The 17,913-nt window shown below is 45.0% G+C and overlaps 1 protein-coding gene across 1 annotated transcript in view; it reads left to right on the forward strand.

Annotated features, from left to right (window-relative positions):
- Positions 1-8: 8 nt before the first annotated feature.
- Positions 9-17,913, forward strand: part of PREX2 (phosphatidylinositol-3,4,5-trisphosphate dependent Rac exchange factor 2) — a 415,237-nt gene continuing 397,332 nt past the window's right edge. Inside the window, exon 1 of the mRNA XM_068237470.1 lies at positions 9-474. Within this exon, the coding sequence (XP_068093571.1) occupies positions 331-474 (144 nt within the window). The 5' untranslated portion in view covers positions 9-330. The remainder of the gene's footprint in view (positions 475-17,913) is intronic.

The following is a 17,913-nucleotide window of genomic DNA, read 5'->3' on the forward strand; positions in this document are numbered from 1 at the left end:
AAGGGGTCGTAGTCACATGGATACAATCTTTTGATTAATGTCTACATTCTCCTTGCTCTGCTGCAGAACCTCTGGCTGGAGATCTGCAGAAACTTTTCTTACACATATAGCTGTAGAGTTTGTCTTATTTAGGTTGGGACTTGTGTTTTTTTCTCTTGTGTTGTGATTGAGTGGGAAACTCTAGCGCAGACTGGATGGATGCTACAGCGATGCCTCTAAAGAAGAAGAAACTGCATTAGAAAGTTTCAGGGACTTGGAGTTTGGAAACTTTTTTGCTGTTGGTCTCGCAGTGATCTGTGGCTCCTCCGCAGCGCCTCCTGGAATACAGAGATGAGCGAGGAACATCATAGAAGTGATGGGAGGATGGAGAGTGGCAAGGACATGGAGAGGCAGCTCCGGCTCAGGGTCTGTGTTCTCAGCGAGCTGCTGAAGACTGAGAGGGACTATGTGGGGACCTTGGAGTTCCTTGTCTCGGTGAGTTGTGTGTTTGATGTGGGGGGATGGGGATGCTTCTATCCCTGCTCATCCAGCCAAAGTAACAGGATTAGTGCAAAGCAGCAAAGACAACAACACAAAAGGTGGCACTCTGAAATGGACTGGGAAAATGACCTCTAACAGCTTGCATGGGTGTTTATAAGATGTTTACAAAAAGGCTGCTTATATATACTATTATGTCTTATTTTCATAGTACTTGCATCCATAACGTGTATTAAAAATGTGACTTTCCTGAGCTGAGATCAACACCAAGGAGAGCTGATAGCTGATTGGTTGCCATGGTTTATTGCTGAAGCCTGGTTGTTGCATTACATAACCTTGAGGGAGTTGTTGACTAGATTTGTATTGAAACCCAAACTCTGGGCAGAGCACTTCTTTTTGGAACACAATTGTGACTTTAACCCCCTGCTGGGGTTTTACTGCTGTCTTTCTCTCTGTTAGGGAGTATTTCCCTCATTTTCTCTTGCAGAGGTACCCTGTCCTGTGCATTAGTGGGCCAGAAAATAAAAAAACTTGACAGAATTTGGAATCCTGCCTGTAGCCACTGAATTATCTTTCTTACTGCCGTCTGTGTCCCTGTTGGAGAGGTTTACCTCATGTCCTCTGCCAGTGAACTATCACACATACAACAGTGACCTCTGCCAGGATGTGAGGAAAAATCACACCCATGGAAACACACAGAAGCAAAACTATTTGTTTAATGGAAAAAACGAAACACTAATAGAGCGCTTTTTAAAATCATTCTGTAGATGTAGATTTCATTTAATATCCTCATGCCTTCCAATGTCATCAAGTCCTTCATTCAATCGGAGATCAGTTTTGGCGGTAAGCTGAGTGTCTTTGCTTGGAATGCACAGAGAAAAATAATTCATAACTGAAACTTAACAACATCCATTCACAAATTGTAGAGTCATTAAAGTGCATGAGGCTATAAAGCTAAATACTCATGATGCAGGAAGATGGATCAAGTCCCTTGAGGATGAGCGCTCCCTGATCTATCTTCCTGTGGGAGGGTACACATGACAGGGGTGAACGGGAAGTCAAGTGATCGCAGTACTTTGCGCGGAGTCGTCAGGGATCTTACAGATCCAATCTGCAGTGAGAGTTGTTATCGCTGTGCGTTGCCAAACATTGTTGGTATAATCGTGCGCCTGTACCCACGTTGCGAGATTGCGGAAACTATCGCTCAAAAAAGTAGTTGGTCATTGGAAAAATTATGTAGTGGTACGGGCCTTAAAGTGGATCCGAGATAAACTTTTACTCATTGCATAAATGTGTTCCTTTCATATAGTTTATAGGGCATTCCTCAAGCCAAATACCTTTTTTGTTTTGTTTTAATACTCTAATTCCCTATAAACTAAAGAAGCCTCGCCCACAGTTCCTTTTGTGCCTTGGCAATGTAGCAAGGAATAATGGGAGCTCAGTCTGGGAAGGAGGAGGTTACTAGCCATTTATTTCAGAGGCAGAGGGGAGGAGAGAGAAGGAGAGGGGACTGAATGTACACACAGGCAAGCTGATAGCATCTCCAGCCCACAGCCTGTGACAATGTGACAAACAGAACATGGCCGCCCTCATTGTATCACATGAATAAATAATCATAAACTTTTGAAGCTGTTTGCAGCTAGATATGCTGTGTAAACTATCTAAACTTTAGATAAGATATATAGACAAGTTACCTTGTTATAGTTAGTTTTTCATCTCGGATCCGCTTTAAGTGAACCTGAGATAGTTCACTAGCGCTAATTTATACTTACCTGAGGTTTCCTCCAGCCCCATAAGAACCGTGGCCTCCTTTTCCGTCCTCATTGACCCCATCCCTTAAGCCGCTATGACTCCTAGTAATCCAGGCAGTCACACCCTTCTGCTCATGTGCTGCTTGGCCCCTCTTTGCGCTTCCGTCTCCTGGAGCGTTTTGCGCCTGCACAGCAGTACTGCGCAGGTGCAGAACACTCCAGGGCTCGAGAGCGTGGCCGAGCTGCACATGCGCAGAAGCCCTCGACTGGTGGCGACTGGCCGGATTGCCAAAAGTCGTAGCACCCGAATGGAGGGGCTGAAGAGGATGGCAAGCTGAAGCCACAGTGCTTATGTTGCTGGAGGAAGCCCCGGGTAAGTAAACATTACTGCTAGTGTACCATCTCTGGTACCCTTTAAAGAGAACCCGAGGTGGGATTTAATTATGTTACTGGGGCACAGAGGCTGGTTGTGCACACTAAGACCAGCCTCCGTTGCCCCATGGTGTGCCTCCAGGACCCCCCTGCGCGCCGCTATAGCCCCCGCAGTGCTGGCGACACGCAGCGTGTCGCCAGCATAATGTTTACCTATGCGCTGTCTGTCAGCGCCGCTCCCCCGCCTCCTCAGCATCAGCGCTACCCGCCCGTGTCCCTTCCCTCCCGCTGATAGGAGGGAAGTGACGCGGGCGGGTAGCGCCAATGCGGAGGAGGCGGGGGAGCGGCGCTGACTGACAGCGCATAGGTAAACATTGTGCTGGCGACACGCTGCGTGACGCCAGCACTGCGGGGGCTATAGCGGCGCGCAGGGGGGTCCTGGAGGCACACCATGGGGCAACCGAGGCTGGTCTTAGTGTGCACAACCAGCCTCTGTGCCCCAGTAACATAATTAAATCCCACCTCGGGTTCTCTTTAAGGATTAAGATGAAATTGAGCCCAAGGCAAGATAGCAGTTTGCTGATAATTATCTTCTAGCTTTTTTTAGTAAGATTTGGTGAGGGCTAGAATCCACCAGGTCCCTAGACTCTCTCCAAGCCCTAGGCAACTGTCTAGGTTTGCCTTGTGGACAGGGCTGTGGATTTGGTAAAAAAATCACCCGACTCCGATTCCTCAGTTTATAAAACCTCAGACTCTGACTCCAGGTACCCAAAATTTCCTCGACTCCAACTCCACAGCCCTGCTTGTGGATGATCCGCCTCTGGGTTAGCTTCACAGCATTTGTTATCAATACAGGACCTGTTATGTTGAAGGCTCTTGTTGACTCTCTGAACTAGCCTCATATGAGTCAGTCTCTGCCCAGGAATTGCATCAGGCTGTTAAATTGAAGCTGAGCTGTGTATGGCTACAAGTTTGTTGACCAAGCCAGTGGACATGATGCTGGGCATACACGGGTCGATCTGGCGGGCAATTAGCCGCCGGATCGACTCCCACCATGTCCCCGCTCGTCCGCGCGTGCGCCCGGATTAATTCCCGCTCGTCTCCGCCGGCGCTTCTTATCTTCCTCTCGATTCGCCGCTATTGTCCGCCTGCTGTCATCGGACAACGTCAGATATTATCAATCAAGCCATCACCGGCTCGATTGATAAGCCTGCGTCAAGCCGTGTATGCCCAGCATTAGAAGGTTAGGAACTGATTGCATAGCCATGATAATACAAGTCCATATCAGGTAGCCTCTCGATGACCAGTTTTCTCAGGATAATCTCTATTGTTCTGATGTGCATGCTTAGCTGAAACAATACTGCATGTTTATGTAATGATTGCCCCATGAATGATTATCCAAGTTCCATGTTATGTCTATGATGGCAGCTGATATATAAGGTTGGTTGCTGTGCCTTTATGTTAATAGCTACAGCTCTTTGTGATGGGACAGATCAGAGCATACAGCATTGTGGAGTAGCGCCACAGTCCAGTCCCCAGCAGTGTTTGGCTGGTTACATAATCCACTACACACACAGCTAAATATCCATCTCTGACTGATGGATAAAAGAGGCGGATGAGGAAAGTGAATATAAGTCTTTGCTCTGCCTGAAGCTTTTTCTTTTTCTTATAAATGTGATTGTCTTCTGGTCGGCGAGAATAGGATGCCATGTTCCTGTGGATGACAAGCACACAGTGCCCAATTGTACTGAGGAGCATAAAGAGACAGTGTGATCACTGTGGTACATGCATGCCTGGGCACAGGCTCCTACCACTCACTTGTCTCACAGGGTCTATTAAGGAGATTTACATTCATACAGTCTGTACATCCCAGCACAGAGGCTCTATGTGATGAAGGTAGAGATTATCTCCAGTGCCAATCTTCTGATTTCAAAAGGGCAACAAAGAAAACTGTGCACTTTATCGTATCTTACTTTTTGTGTACTTGTATTATACCTGGTACACACCATGCAATTTCACATCAGATAGATGGGTCAAATTGATTATTTCCTACAGGTCCGATCATTTTTTTTGATCATTTTTTCTGATCGATTTTGTATAGAAGTAATCAGAAAATCAATCAGAAAAACAATCGGAAAATCAGATTGGACCTGGTGGAAATAATCAGTTCGACTGGCTTATCTGATGGGAAATTGCATGGTGTGCACCAGGCATTAGTTTTAACGTTCTCTTTTTCTAACAGGCCTTGCCTACCACACGGATTATGCAGTAATGCAAGTCAATGGCTGATTATTATTATTATTTATTAGATTTATATAGCGCCAACATATTACGCAGCTCTGTACAATAAATAAGGTTACAGACAATGATAACAGGGGTGACAGAACAATACAGGTAATAGACAATAGATACAACAATACAGGTAATAGCAAAAAGATACACAACACAATGCAGACAGTAGTACAATGCCAGATCATAAACTGGAGTGGTAGTGGTAACAAGTTCCAAATCCTGGGTAAAGTGCACACAGTCAAGTATGATACACAAGGGGAGAGGGCCCTGCCAAAATGCTTACAATCAGGCAATGTGCACAATGGGAGCACAGTGCCACGCGGCAAGCGTGCTCGGACCAACGGGAATCCCGCTGACGTACTTCCTGCCCAGCTGGGAGTGTGTCAATAGCCGGGGGGCGGGCCTATGCATTTGATCCTGTTGCAAAACCATGGCGCAGTGCCATATGAAGCCTAATTTCGGTGTAAAACCAGCCTCAAAAATGAAGCTAACCGTGCAGTGCTCTGACAATGGCTTTTCAAAAAAAGCAAAGGCAGAAATTGATGTTAGACAAAAGAATATATGATTTTCATACAGTATATCAAGAGCTCTTTGGTTTTAGCATGACTATAGTCAGGGCTGGTTCTAGACTTTTTGCAACTGAGGCAAACTTTTGATGATGCGCCCCCCCCCCCCCCCCCCCAGTATAGGTAGCTACATAGTTGTCCCCAGTGCCTACCCGCTTCCCCCTCCCTCCAGGAAGTAAGTACTTCCTGTATATTGCATTAGCACGGGAACTGCTATTCTATTTCCTTGCACAGCAGCCGAGTCGCGCTGCTGTGACAGGCTGATCTGCACATTGGAAGACTGAAGAACCTGCCTCACTCAGCGTCATGGGCCACCCGGCCCTAACTATAGTGAAGAAAATGCTGCCGTTTCTGTGAGCAGAAATGCAAGTGTTTGGTGTTGTGCAGGCAGGAAAGGGGTTTAATATTATGCTAGTTGATGGCCCGGCATTGCCCGGGTATGTATTTGGCTGGTTTTGGCTCTACCCACTTTTTCCTACCCTAAAACACAATTACTCAATGACCTAGTTTATGAGCTTTGCGGTCTTTGGCATCAATAACTTGCATTGAAATGAAACAATCTGATTGGCTGTGGCTCCACCCCCTTTTCTGAATATGAATCCCAGTCACCCAGTGACCAACTGTGCAAAGTTTGAGAACCCTGCCATTAACAGTGTAAGAATGGTTGCAGTTTACATTTTTCCAGTGAAATGTGTATTTGTCTCTGCCCACTTTTTGGTTATGGGGATAAAAAGTATCCTATATGTTATTCCAGGTAATGTGCTATGTGTGTGCCAAATTTCATTCACATCAGCCATTGTTGCATGATTGAGTAACAAACATCCAAACTTTCACATTTATAATATTAGTGAGATGGCTGTGCAGACAGAAAAGAGATATAGTGCTATTTTTTGTGCAGACAGAGAATAGCTTTAATTGGACCTTCAGCCTACAATAACTTAACAAAATGTATAGAACAAGTTATCATCATAACCAAATAATATTGCTTGATTCTTGGCCAAAGATCATATCTGGATCTATGAAGAGAACTTTACTTGTTTTGTTTTTCTCTGTTATGCCTGGTACACACCATACAATTTTCTGTAATGCTGGGCATACACGGATAAGATTATGCGCAGGATCGAGCCACTGGCTCGATACCGGCGCTTCACCGCTCGTCCCTGCTCGTCTCCGCGGGCGCTCCGTATCTTCCGCTCGATTCCCCGCTATTGTCCGCCCGCGGGTATCGGGCGGGGAATTTATCCGGCGGGTCATCGGACCTGTCGGATATTATCATTTGAGCCATCAGCGGCTCGATTAATAAGGAGCAAATGCTTCGTGTATGCCCAGCATTAGATTTACCTGCCAGATAGATAATTTCCAACATGTTGGAAATTATCTATGCAACCATCTATCTACCTAGCAATTAGGCATTGTTCTACTCAGCATGAGATCACCAGAGATAATGACCAGTCTCTACCAGTACTTTATAGAAAATAATCTAATTTTACAGAAAATCGAACAGAAAATTGTATGGTGTGTACTAGGCATGATGCTGGGGATACATGGTAAGATACTTTCTTATCAATCGAGCCGCTGATGGCTCGATTGATAATTTCCGACAGGTCCGATGACCCGCCGGATCAACTCCTCGCTCGATCCCCGCGGGCGGACAAGCGGGGATCGATCCAGGCGCCGGCGGGGACGAGCAGGGATGCGCCGGGATTGAGCCAGCGGCTCAACTATCTTACCGTGTATCCCCAGCATTAGGTGTGAATAGAACTGGCTCCTAAAAATAGCTTATTGGCTCCTAAATTGGACACAACAACATGTTGGAAATTATCTATCTAACCGTCTATCTGCCTAGCAATCAGGCATTGTTCTACTCAGCAGGAGATAACCAGAAGACAATGCACCAGAAAATCTAACAAAATCTAACAGAAAAATCTAACAGAAAATTGTGTGGTGTGTACTAGGCATTAGATCTTTTTTTTTAATTTTTTTAAAATATCAGATTTATTCAATTTTTTACACTCTTGTGATGTAAAAGACCAAAATAACTGCTGAGTTAGAATATACTTTCTCCTAAGTTATTTACAATCAACGGCTGCTTTGCTTATCTTCCAGAAACCTCAGTACCTCTGGCAATTTGTGCTGGTTGGTTGAGACTGCTGATTAGTTGAGTACCGGATAACATTTCATTAAAGTGGACCTGAAATCTTGCACAGGACAGAAAGAAAACAGAGAGACATGCACCCTGTATGTACTGTATTTAGAGGGTTTAGCCTGTCTAATTCCCCCTCATCTGTGACTAATCACCACCGTAATTTGATCTCTCAGCTGTGTCAAATCAGGAATCTCCTGCCACAGCAGAGCTGCTAATTTGTAAACACAGGATGTTAATATGTCTGCTTGCATGAAAGCAGGAAGTAGACAGACTGCAGATTTATTGCAGGATTTGTATCAGCTGTAACAAAGAAATGTTTTTCTTTATAGGTTATTATGCTGTTACGTATCTTTTAGAGCAGAGAGGAAGTTTTTTTTGTCCGATTTAATGCATCAGAAAACTGACAGTGAATGGATCCTATTTTATAAATAGTATCTGCTCACACTTGTTAGTCTGCAATGGGTCCTTTGCATCTGTTGTGGGAAGCAGACTGCACTTTTGTGCTGTGGGCGATTTTTCCAGGAGAGCAAATGTATTCTTATATACAGTAGCCTATGGTTGAAATGCATCTGCCCCAAGATCCAACTGGACTACAGCCATCGAAGCGGACACTACACCTAAGGTGGCCATGCGTCAGACGACTTGGTGGCTGATTGACCATCCAATTCGATGATTATAATCGAATTGGATGAAAATCGGTGCCACCAAGCGCATGCCAGACCGACAAAGCGACCAATTTCAGGGTCGCATTGTCGATAGCGCATGCTGCAAGATGTCGGGCCGAAATTGGTTAGTCGTGGTGGGAATGGTGGCCGGTTTCCCGACGATCGACGAAACCATCAGCCGCAATGCAGCGGTGTCCCCCGTGCCTGTGTAAATGTATACATTACCTCTCCGCGGCCTCCGCTTGTTCCCCGCTGCTCCGGGCGCATTATCCTCTTCCGCATACACTCACGCCCCACGTAGTTTCCTGGTAAGGACGTGCGTATGATGTCACAAACGCAGGCCCTTACTAGGAGACCACGTGGGGTGCGCGTGTATGCGGAAAAGGAATGCCGGAAGCCTGCAGGGGACAAGCGGAGGCCACGGAGAGGTAATGTATACATATACACTGGCACCGGGGACACTGACATCAGTGGGGCACAGTGGCGAGGGCCGATTCCGGATCGATTTCAGCATGATATTGATCGGGAATCGGCCTGTGGTGTATGGACAGCTGACAGATCTCTCATCAGATTCAATAAGAGAGGGATTTGTCTCTTGGTCGAATCTGCCCATATATCGCTAGATGTATGGCTACCTTAACTGTTCGAGGTCCGGCTCAAGTAGGGACCTAGCCTTGTGCCCATTCATGACAATAGGATTTCCTAATTTGCACTTTCTCCTCTAACCAATGCCAGTCAATACACAAGCATAGTGTAGACTTAGTATTCACAAACAAATGAAGCTGTGCTCATCTTGAAGAGATGTCTTTGGGGTATCTATACCTCTGACAGCTTGTAGATTAGCAGGAAGGCCATATGCCCATGTGTGCATAACCACATTTTTTGCCCAAAGGACCTAATTCAAGTAGATAGTCTATTTATTATACCACTTTAGTCACTATCTTTTCCATTTTACAATGATTTGTGTTGTTCAGTTGCAGGCCATTCAGTGGTGTGTCTAGTGTGTAATATGTGAGGAGTATGCTGTTTCTTACATAATCTATTTCCAGATGCTGGTATGACACAGCCCCTCTAGCTTTGAAGTTGTTGTACAGCATAGGTTTGACGATAGCAGAACAGCATAATGTTGGGTATAATAAATGCATGTTTTGTGTATATGTGGTAAACATGTGATGTGGTATTACACACAAAGAAGGCATGGCACCCACGGAAGCCCTGTTTCCTATTTGTGAGAGCTCCCAGCCTGCTATGCGCGCTGCATCTGAACTCTCATCTCAGGGGCTGGTCCTGCCCCCACTGCTCCATGACTGAAATCTGGAAATGATAGCCAGGAAAGCAAAGCCTTCAGATCAGACTTTCTATTAGATTAACCTTTAACCTTTTCATTTCCAGATTTTCACTTTCAGAAGACTTCTTGACCCTGACTTTAATTGGGGAGGCCCAGATGAATACATTTTGGGATAACATTGTCAAATCCTGATTTTAAACCTTAAGTCCAGCTCACTATATCCATATCTTAGTTTTGATTAACATGGAAAGGCACTTAGAGGTTTTCGTTGCTGTCTGAGTCCCTGTCTCTGAGAATATCTCTCACTTCCTGTTCCGAAGTGGAGTAGGTAAATCTCTCCAACAAAGACAGCAAGAGCAATCAATATATATATTTTTTTATTAGCATAAGGTGGAGTTAGCACTTCTGTAAAGTTTTTTTTCTTTTTGCTTATTTTAATTGCTGTTTTTGGTTTCCATTTCCTCTCCCTAGGACCACTGAGCTTACATTAAAGGGGCACTATGGCGAAAAATTGTAAAATTTAAGATATGTGCAAACATAAACAAATAAGAAGTAATGTTTTTCCAGAGTAAAATGAGCCATAATTTACTTTTCTACTATGTTGCTGTCACTTACAGTAGGTAATAGAAATTGATTTATTTTCAAAAGCACTTAGTGAATGGCAGTTGCTCCGTCCAACTGCCAAAAAACTGTGTAGCGAGCAGGGAAGCTGTCCAGCATCATTGTTTAAATCCTTTTTAGGGAATATCTTTATAATGAATAAAAGCATTGCTGAGAATCCCCTATGAAGAGATGGACTAGTCCAAAACGTGTCGCTTCTGTCAGATTTCTACTGCCTACTGTAAGTGGCAGCAACATAGGAAAAAAGTAATTTATGGCTCATTTTACTCTGGAAAAAATGTACTTCTTATTTGTCTATGTTTGCACATATTTTAATTTTAAATAGTGCCCCTTTAAAGTTGCAAATGTCCATAGTAATGTCTGGAACTGGAAGGCAGGGGAAAGAAACTCCCCATTTTGGACATGGACTGTAGAAAAACCCCAGGAAGTTCTGTAAGCTTTTCATACTATACAAAACTAAGAAGATATTTTTATATACGCACGCACGCACGCTCGCACACACAGAGCAAACAGCCAAAGTGATAACATGTGACCTATTCTTGGTAAATTGTCCCCTCTGTGTACGAGCGTGACAGCTCTTTGCAGGTACCAGTGGGTTCACGTCTGTGCAGTAGCACGGAGCGGCTGTACTGCGCAGGTATGGACTGTACTCTGTGCCTGCGCAGTGCCGCCACACTCGTACACAGAAGGGTGCGTGGTTGCAAGCAATCTTTGACTTTATAGTACAGTTCAGTGGATCCCAGCACAGCACAGGAGGGGTGTACAGAGACCGGGGAAGCCTCTTGACTATCTAATGCTGGGCATACACGGTGTGATTCTCCTTATCAGTCGAGCCGCTGATGGCTCGATTGATAATTACCGACAGGTCCGATTAGCGAGGCGCTCGATTCCCCGCTCGATACCCATGGGCGGACATTGGGCAGAAAACGAGCGGAAGATAAGGAGCGCCTGTGGGGACGAGCGGGAATCGATCCAGGTGCCGGCAGGGACGAGCGGGAATGCGCTGGGATCGAGCCAGCGGCTCGATCCAGCGCATAAAACTCACCTTGTATGCCCAGCGTTACTGAAGTTAGTATCTACTGTAACTTTGAAAGAAATAAAAAAGGTTACAGGTACGTTTTAAGCAGTTCGAGTCACAATCTGTTTCTCATGCTGGGCATACACGGTGCGTTTTTTTTTTTATCAATCGAGCCGCTGATGGCTCGATTGATAATTTCCGACGTGTCCGATACCCTGCCGGATCGATTCCGCGCTCGATGCCGGCGGGCAGGACAATAGAAGAAATGAGCGGAAGATAAGAAGCCGACACGCGGGTACGAGCGGGAATCGATCCGGCCGTGCGCTGGGACGAGCGGGGACGTGCCGCAATCTATCGTGCGGCTCGATACACGGTACAAAACGCACCGTGTATAACCAGCATCAGAGGTTTCACAATCTAATGTTCTTACCATAGTCCAAGCTCCATATGGGGAGGCCAGTCCACTTACTCTGCCAGCATGTTCTTGGGATAAGGGAGGAAAGTGGAGTGCCTGGAGGAAGCCCATGCAAACAAGAGGGAAACATACAACCTCACTTGCAGATAGTTTCATGCCTGGAGTTTGAATCTGGATCTCTGGCACTGAAAGACAAGAGTGCTGCCACCATCCTGCCAAAAACTTTATTGGGATGCTTGAACTGGGCCATAACCCCGAATCTCATATAGATTATTTTTATAATTTTCAAGTTTGCAATTCCTTCTACTCTATGTACATCAAATGGTACCGTAGAACAAGGCCTCTATTATACGTTCTTATGAGGGATCCACACAGCTGTGCGTCTCTTGGCCACACACCAACGGCGTTACTGCTTGTAATGCCAATTTCATATATGGCCATACACTATTGTACAGATACTGTCAGAAGTGAGAATGTACAGTACATATGTGGTGGCCAAAATGTACAGTACATATGTGGTGGCCATAATGTACAGTACATATGTGGTGGCCATAATGTACAGTACATATGTGGTGGCCATAATGTACAGTACATATGTGATGGCCATAATGTACAGTACATATGTGGTGGCCATAATGTACAGTACATATGTGGTGGCCATAATGTACAGTACATATGTTGTGGCCATAATGTGCAGTACATATGTGGTGGCCATAATGTGCAGTACATATGTGGTGGCCATAATGTACAGTACATATGTGGTGGCCATAATGTACAGTACATATGTGGTGGCCATAATGTCCAGTACATATGTGGTGGCCATAATGTACAGTACATATGTGGTGGCCATAATGTACAGTACATATGTGGTGGCCATAATGTACAGTACATACAGTATGTGGTGGCCACAATGTAAAGTACCTATGTGGTGGCCATAATGTACAGTACATACAGTATGTGGTGGCCACAATGTACAGTACATATGTGGTGGCCATAATGTACAGTACATATGTGGTGGCCATAATGTACAGTACATATGTGGTGGCCACAATGTACAGTACATACAGTATGTGGTGGCCACAATGTACAGTACATATGTGGTGGCCATAATGTACAGAACATATGTGGTGGCCATAATGTACAGTACATATGTGGTGGCCACAAGTACCTCATCTCCTGTCATCACAGTTCCATGTTTGAGCCTAGTCAATAACAATGGAATATTGATTGTCAAAAAGAATGTTTCCACCCGATAGGAGTAACAGATATAGACTAATTAAGTGTAAAGGTCCCCGTTGGTCTGTAATAGCTCGCAGATGCTTGGGATATATGCCAATAGGTCATTAGCTTAAAGAGACTCCGTAACAAAAATTGCATCCTGTTTTCTATCATCCTACAAGTTCAAAAAGCTATTCTAATGTGTTCTGGCTTACTGCAGCACTTTATACTATCACTGTCTCTGTAATAAATCAATGTATCTTTCCCCTGTCAGACTTGTCGGCCTGTGTCTGGAAGGCTGCCAAGTTCTTCAGTGTTGTGGTTCTTCTATGAACTCCACCTTCCTGGCCCCTCTCTGCACACTGCCTGTGTGTTATTTAGGATTAGAGCAGCTTCTCTCTTCTCTCTTATCTTTTACAAGCTGGATAAATCGTCCTCTGAGCTGGCTGGGCTTTCACATACTGAAGAATTACAGACAAGGGCAAAGCTGTTTGCAGGAAGAAACGAGCAGCCTGAAACTTCAGTGCATGAGAACAGGGGGAAAGAAACACACAAATGATCTCTTGAGATTCAAAAGGAAGGCTGTATACAGCCTGCTTGTGTATAGATGTATTTTCTATGTGTGGACATACTGTACATCAACCTACTTTCTGTTTTGGTGGCCATTTTGTTTGTTTATAAACAAACTTTTTAAAACTGTTTTTAACCACTTTTAATGCGGCGAGGAGCTGCGAAATTGTGTCAGAGGGTAATAGGAGATGTCCCCTAACGCACTGGTATGTTTACTTTTGTGCGATTTTAACAATACAGATTCTCTTTAAGTATATAATATATCGTATTAACTTTTCCTGAGGAAAATATGGCTAAAAATAAACAAAACAGGCATCTATCTTACAATTTTGTTTTTACCTTTATAATTTAAAAAATAGTTCTTGAAGAATGAAGACGGGGAAATGCATACTGACATAACAATTAGGCAGTGGAAGACAGAATTGGAAGAAATGTGGATTCGGAGTCAGAGATCCTTGCATTTGCCTGTTTCCTCTGTGTTTTTTTTACTTGCTTCTGGCTCTTATTTTTCCATTGAACACACAATTACACATCCCAGCCCCCCTTGTAGAACACTCAGGAGGCCCATCCCCTGTGGCTAACTTCCTGGTTAGGTTGCTGCCTTTTATAAACTTGCACTGTGATACAATGTATCTGCCTCTAATTAGTACATTCTCTCTGGTTATGCAGTTTACTACCAGTAGGATGTCCCTGGGCATCTAATTCACCTGTATAAACAATTAAGGGAAATGTAATAGACCACCAACTGGCATATTTTTAGGAAATGCTTGTGTAGTTCAGAAATAACTACTCTGCTCCTTTTAGCACCACAGAGTATTTGAAAATGTGAGAGAATTTAACCTTTGTTTGCTGATTCATCTGTATGCAAGCGCAGTGCCCACTGCTGTAGGAATGGGTCTGACCAGTGTATGTAGAACTCATAACACCAGATGCAAAAACACTGCAGAAATTAGAAAGTGAGAATGCCCATCTTCAGTGGCTCTATAAGAAAGAAATGCCAGTAAAACTGAAAGCAGTTTAGGCCTGATTTGAGTCAGCGGAGGCAGATTATCTCTTAGGATTAATTAGCAGTCAAAAGCAGTTACCTTTCAGATTTTCACAGATTTCTCTGGGTGATAAGGTGATGCAGTTGCAGGGGCGTATCTGGGTAATATAGTGCCTATGGCAAACACTGAAATTGCGCCCCCTCCCCAAATCAGAGCCCTCTTCCCCTCTAATAACAGCATCCTTTCTTGTGTACATGTGTTATGGTTGCCTGTGAACTCTCTTCTTATTCCCTCTCTGCCCTATTCTCTTACACTATGCCAAGTGCACCTTACACACATTAATTAAGTAGCCATGTTCCCCAGATAAATGATCTGAGGTCTGAATGATGGGGAGGCATGGGGACAGGCATGGCGCCCATGATGCTGTGGCGCCTATGGCACAAGCCATGCCTGCATCCCTCTAGATACGCCTCTGTGCAGTTGGCAATTTTTGGAGGCATTACTTTTTTCTTTGGTGTGGTAGTATTGAGCACAGGTGCCGTGTATAAGTTAACCCCTATACTTTTATGAAGAGAGTTAGACCTAAATTTCTAGACTTATACTCGAGTATATACAGTAAGCACTTTTTTTCATTACATTTTTTCACTGTAGTTCCTCTTTAACATCTTCCTATACTCTAACCTAATCTAACATTGATCGCTTTCTGATGTCTAACCGTATCCTCCCCCTATTGATGTAAAGCCCTTTCTGATACCTATCCTTAAAGGGACTAAATAGTGACCACAAAAGTGGTAGTGTACAGGTAGCCCCTGAAAAGGAGAAAGGTAGGAGATCGGTACTCTGTCCCTTCCTCCATCCTCATTACTATGGTGATGATATCCTCTCCACTAACCATTATCCTATTTGGCCACCTGGTAGCATTAAAGGAGCTGATCACTCCTCCTAAGTTACTTGAAATGAACCTGAGCCGAAGCTTCTCCTATTGAGGCTTCCCTCCCTTGTCGGCAGCCCCCTGTTGCCGAGAACAGCCTCTCCTCCACATTGGGGCCCGCAGCTCCACTTTCTTATTCATTTGGGTGCTGTAGCCGCGTGAGCCCGACTGCTCATGCGCAGTAGCATGGAGCCCGCAACTCCGGCTCATGCGCGGGCTCAGTCGGCTATTTGCATGGCCATGAATAAGGAAGAGGAGCTGCGTGGCCCTGATCTGATTAGCGATAATGCATTGTCGCTAATCTTCTGGGGGGCCGTGCTCAGCAATGGGGAGATTAGAAGAGAGAGGGAAACCTCAATAGGATCCTGAGGCTTTCTTTTATTTAGGTAAGTATCTGATTTTGTGTACCCAAGCTTCGGCTCAGTTACACTTTAAATTTTACCTACCTTCCCTCATCACACAATTTTACAGGCAGTGATGGGAAAGTGGGCAGGATGTCCATCAGGTTGGGGAGGAGGCTGACACTGAATGTGGGCTAGGTCTGACTCAGAGCACAGAATTCCTGGAGGGTATATTACAACAGAAGTAATGAAGATGGGTGGAAGGATCTCACAGTAAGTGCCGCCCCCAGTTACCTAGGCCACCTATTCTTTGCCAGTGTGTCTGTAGCTTTCTAAGACCAACAAGTATGTCACAGGAGCCCTAGTGGCTGACCGCACTTAGCCTTCTAAACGGTGCCAGCGCACAGATCGTGCGAACTCTGGTCGCAGTCAATGCGCAGGAACCGTTAAGAATTGGCCGCAGACAACTCAGAAGGGAGCCTGTGAGACACGGGTGATTACAACTTCACCCACTGGTTCAGAGTAAACTGCCACCACCGCGGTTATCATGGGACCGTGGAGCCCACTAACTGACTGACTAATCCTGCGAATAAAACGGTTAAACACACGATATTCTGTCTAGCCAACAACAAACAAACAGTAGCGTATCTTCAGAGACCCGGGATCAGTTCTGTGTGTGTGCTGATAAGCAGGGTAGCGGACAGTGAATGACTTGGAGAAAGTCGTTTATTCACGCAATATAAATAATTAATATATACAGACAATTATTAAAATCACAATTATGAAGACAGTAATAGCCAGTATAAAAAATAAAAGAAGGGAGAAAAATACTTAGTTCCTGGAAAGATGTCCTTTTTGTGGGAAAACAGAGTTCTGGGTTTCAATTTGAGTTCAGAGTTCAGACCAGGTGGATGCCAGCATATCCTCAAGCTGGCATCTGATGAGTGCAAGATGGTTCAGTGTGGAGGACACTGAGTTTGGGTCCTCAGCCATTCTTATGCCCCTGCTTCAGTAGGAGGGAGTGAGGGCGGGGAGCCATACACCCCCTTAGAAGATGAGATGAGCCCTCCCCTTATCCTGGGGCTAGAAATCATATCTACCCATATATGGGCTCTATCTCACAGAACCGTACAGGTCAGGGCAGATTTATTAACATTTTCAGGTCTGTCTCGATTTACCCAGCGCCCTGATACCAGACATGAGGGGTGGGACCCCTGTGGTATCATCAGGGCACTTTGAAACTGCCTAGCTGGCAGTCCTTACCTCCGAAGGTTCTGAAACTTCCTCAGAACCAGCACCGGGGCTTATGCTACACTTCCCCCACGTTTGGTGAAGCTGCCATCTCAGGAACCCCAGAAATATTACAGATCTGGGAAGTTATGGATTATGCCATGATGAGACTCAGGTTTATTCAGGAGGTTCTAGCTGCTAACAGCTGACTTTCCTTTGATCTTTAGCAGAGAGCAGAGTGTCAAGACCTCCCGTGGATTCGTAGCCTGCCTGGCTGCCCCTAGGCATCCTTTGGTTAATTACCATCTCCATGAGATCAGCTAAGTGTCACCTGGTTCCCAGAACCAAAAGGGGAATTGTGCCTTCCACAGGGAATATGTCCAAGCTAATTAACACCTTCCCCCCAGGCTGTCACTTCAGCTAAGACAGATCCCCCAGCTGTTCCTAGGCAGGGGGATACTACACATCAGATCTTGGTTTAACGATTTGTGTCGCAAAGCGACCGCAATCGCGTTTTGGCCGACTGGGCGTCGCCCGGCGTCACAAAGTACAACTATCCTGGCCTTATCCTATCCCCTTACACTAACCGACTGATCTAAGCCTAACCACAATCGGTTACACTACAAATACTCACCTTTCGGCCTCCAGTTTGGCTTCAACAATTTATAAGCAACCTATGGCCAAGCAAGAAGTTACAGTTTTAGAGCAATTTTAGGCATTTCCTATGTTGGGTGGCATACCAAGATTGGAATTGAACTGCAGGAAGTGCTATCAAATTCAAATACCTATAGCACTGTAGATAATGAGTTATAAAAGCAACACATTTAAAGCAAACCTGTGAAATTACAAAAAGAAAAAGTCACATACATATCTTGTCTCCCCCCACCTTGACGTTCCAGTGCTGGAACCCTGCGAAGCTTGTGGCTCCGCTCCTGTATGTAAATGAGCACAGCCGCACTGTGCATGATGGCTTGTGCCTGCGTAGGAGCATGGTGCAGCCATGCTCAATCAAGGGCTTGTCTGCTT

The sequence above is a fragment of the Hyperolius riggenbachi genome, chromosome 5 (genome assembly GCF_040937935.1).
Source record: "Hyperolius riggenbachi isolate aHypRig1 chromosome 5, aHypRig1.pri, whole genome shotgun sequence".
Taxonomy (NCBI): Eukaryota; Metazoa; Chordata; class Amphibia; order Anura; family Hyperoliidae; genus Hyperolius; species Hyperolius riggenbachi.